Below are 2,228 nucleotides of genomic sequence, written 5' to 3'. Positions count from 1 at the left end.
GGTTGCGATCCGTTGCCGGACACGAAAAAAAAAAGACAAAAAGGAAAAAAAAAAAAAAGAATTGCTTTCAGCAGGTATCTCACCTGTTTCAAAAATTGGCCTTAAAAGTTTTATAGCTACAAAGAACAAGCTTGAATTGCCTTAGAATTTGTCTATGGATTTTATTGGACCACATCTCCTCTTTCCTCAAAAATCACTCTAAGATTCCTGTTGAAATCTATGGTGCATACCCAGGACTAAATATTTTTTAAGGTGTCACTTGATTTATAAGAAGCTTCAAAATATTAGCATTTAGGGTCTACCTGGAAGTCATTCAAGCCAATATATATTTTTCTCTGTTTTCCCCTTCCTCTTTAAAAAACCTTCCCTCCACCCAACCCAATCACAGGAGTCCTGCAGAAGGAACGAGCCAGACGCCTCATTCACAACTACAATCTCATTTACAACCTGTCCCTGAGCCCTCGGAAAATCGACCAGGCCTTGCAGAGATTCCGTTCTGGAGAAAATGTGCTCTTGGAGCCAGCGCTGCGGTACTTAAAGGAACTATGATAACAAGCCCATATTGTGAGAACAGATGTTTCCCTTATCTCCCTTTTTACCCAGACATGTGTTTCTCCCCAGCCTGAGTATAGCAGTGAGGCATTGTCGGAGTTGAGGCCGGTGCAGCTATTGCAGTTGCTTTGGACTTGGACTTGGTTTCACACTTGCTTGCAAGCAGCTCAGAGTGATCAGAGAAAACCAGATTTTCTCTCTTGATGTGGCAAGAACCCAGTTACTTAAAATTTTCTTCGATTCTAATAAAGCTTATTATTCATGTCACATGTTCAATTCTTCTTTCTACATTGCTAATCAAACTGTGTTCTTGCAAATTCCACAATTCCATATAGTAAGAAACATGCTAGATGTTCTCAGCCTCTGAAAGTGCCTGGCACATAATAGACCTGAATACATTGTTTTTGGATAGGTAAATCAGCCCGTACCCTAATCACTATACTAGGAAGGAGTTCCATATTATAAGAAAAATAAAAGTATTAACAATATATTATCTTAGTACTGAGCAGTAGAAGAGCAATTCCAAGTCAGGTTTTCTGAACAAGTCCAATGTTTTCTTCAGTACAAAACTAGAAAATGTTACACGGTCTCCAGGGATATTTTCCAAGAGCCCTGGATATAAGTTTCGAGGAAGGACTCCTGGGGACAAAGGATTCTGGGAATAGTTAACACCCTCTATTCTTTCTGGGCAGGACAACCAGGTGAAACTTTCCACAGTTCCCAGAGTTTGGCTACTTTAACATTCCCCCCAGCCCTGCACCTCCCATACAACACACAGTTACACACACATCATACCACACGGGTAGTACACGCTCATTGTAGGAACACTGGCCTGGGGCTTCAGAGACAGGTGTTCTCAGTACCATCAGGATCACTGGGTGACCTGGATTCTGATTTTCAAATCTATGTGAGAGACAGGATGAACAAGTTAGGTCAAGGGGAAAACAAACAGAAAGGCCTCTGAGCATCCCCTGTGATCCATTTTATATAGTGGTGTGTCCTATGAAAACTTATGAACAAAACCTCAAGAACAAAACCATTTGGATCCACTTAAATAAATGCTCTCTAAGAGTCTTCTACTCTACCTGCTTTCATTTTTATAATCCTTGAATTGCTCCCAAAAATGCCTCTTGAGGCAGACTGATCACTTCCCTACTTTTAGAACCCTTGGACCTGCTAGCTGCCTTTTAGGTCACAGGAGTAAGCAAACAGACATGGTTTTCTCATTCTACCAAAATACCAAGTGAGAAAAACTAGAATATTAAGTCAAACAATTTAATACGCACTGGGCAATGACTGTGTGCCAGGAACTTGACGTATTTTGTTTCATCCAACTCTGAAAACTCAGTAAGACGGGTTTTACAGCTCCGTTTCACAGATGAGGAAACAGAGGCTCAGAGAAGTGAAGGGTAAGAAAGCTGTTGGTTTCCAGGTAATAATTTGCCAGAGGGATAGTGCTTCCTGGGTAGCACTGGTCAAATGAGACCTAAGAAGGCCCCATATACCTTTCATCTCTGTAGGGAAGTGGGTGGGAGAGGCAGTTGGGCTAAAGGAAGACCCTAAACATGTTAGAGATATTAGTTAGGGATATTAGACTCAACCATAAGGTCCTGAACAGCAATGATTTTATCTTGCCCAATTCTTTTTTTTTTTTTTTTTTTTTTTTTTTTTTTTTT

At 40.6% G+C, this 2,228-nt stretch overlaps 1 protein-coding gene across 1 annotated transcript in view; it reads left to right on the top strand.

Annotated features, from left to right (window-relative positions):
- The window catches only part of LOC103604833 (chromosome unknown open reading frame, human C1orf87), an 84,260-nt gene extending 83,439 nt beyond the window's left edge, over window positions 1-821 (top strand). The window contains exon 13 of the mRNA XM_008589415.1: window positions 389-821. Coding sequence (XP_008587637.1) covers window positions 389-549 — 161 coding nt within the window. The 3' untranslated portion in view covers window positions 550-821. The remainder of the gene's footprint in view (window positions 1-388) is intronic.
- The last annotated feature ends 1,407 nt before the right edge of the window (window positions 822-2,228 follow it).

This window comes from Galeopterus variegatus, unplaced genomic scaffold (assembly GCF_000696425.1).
Source record: "Galeopterus variegatus unplaced genomic scaffold, G_variegatus-3.0.2 Scaffold5423, whole genome shotgun sequence".
Classification (NCBI taxonomy): Eukaryota; Metazoa; Chordata; class Mammalia; order Dermoptera; family Cynocephalidae; genus Galeopterus; species Galeopterus variegatus.
The sequence above is the reverse complement of the archived record's forward strand: the minus strand, read 5'-3'. Positions and strand labels throughout refer to the sequence as shown.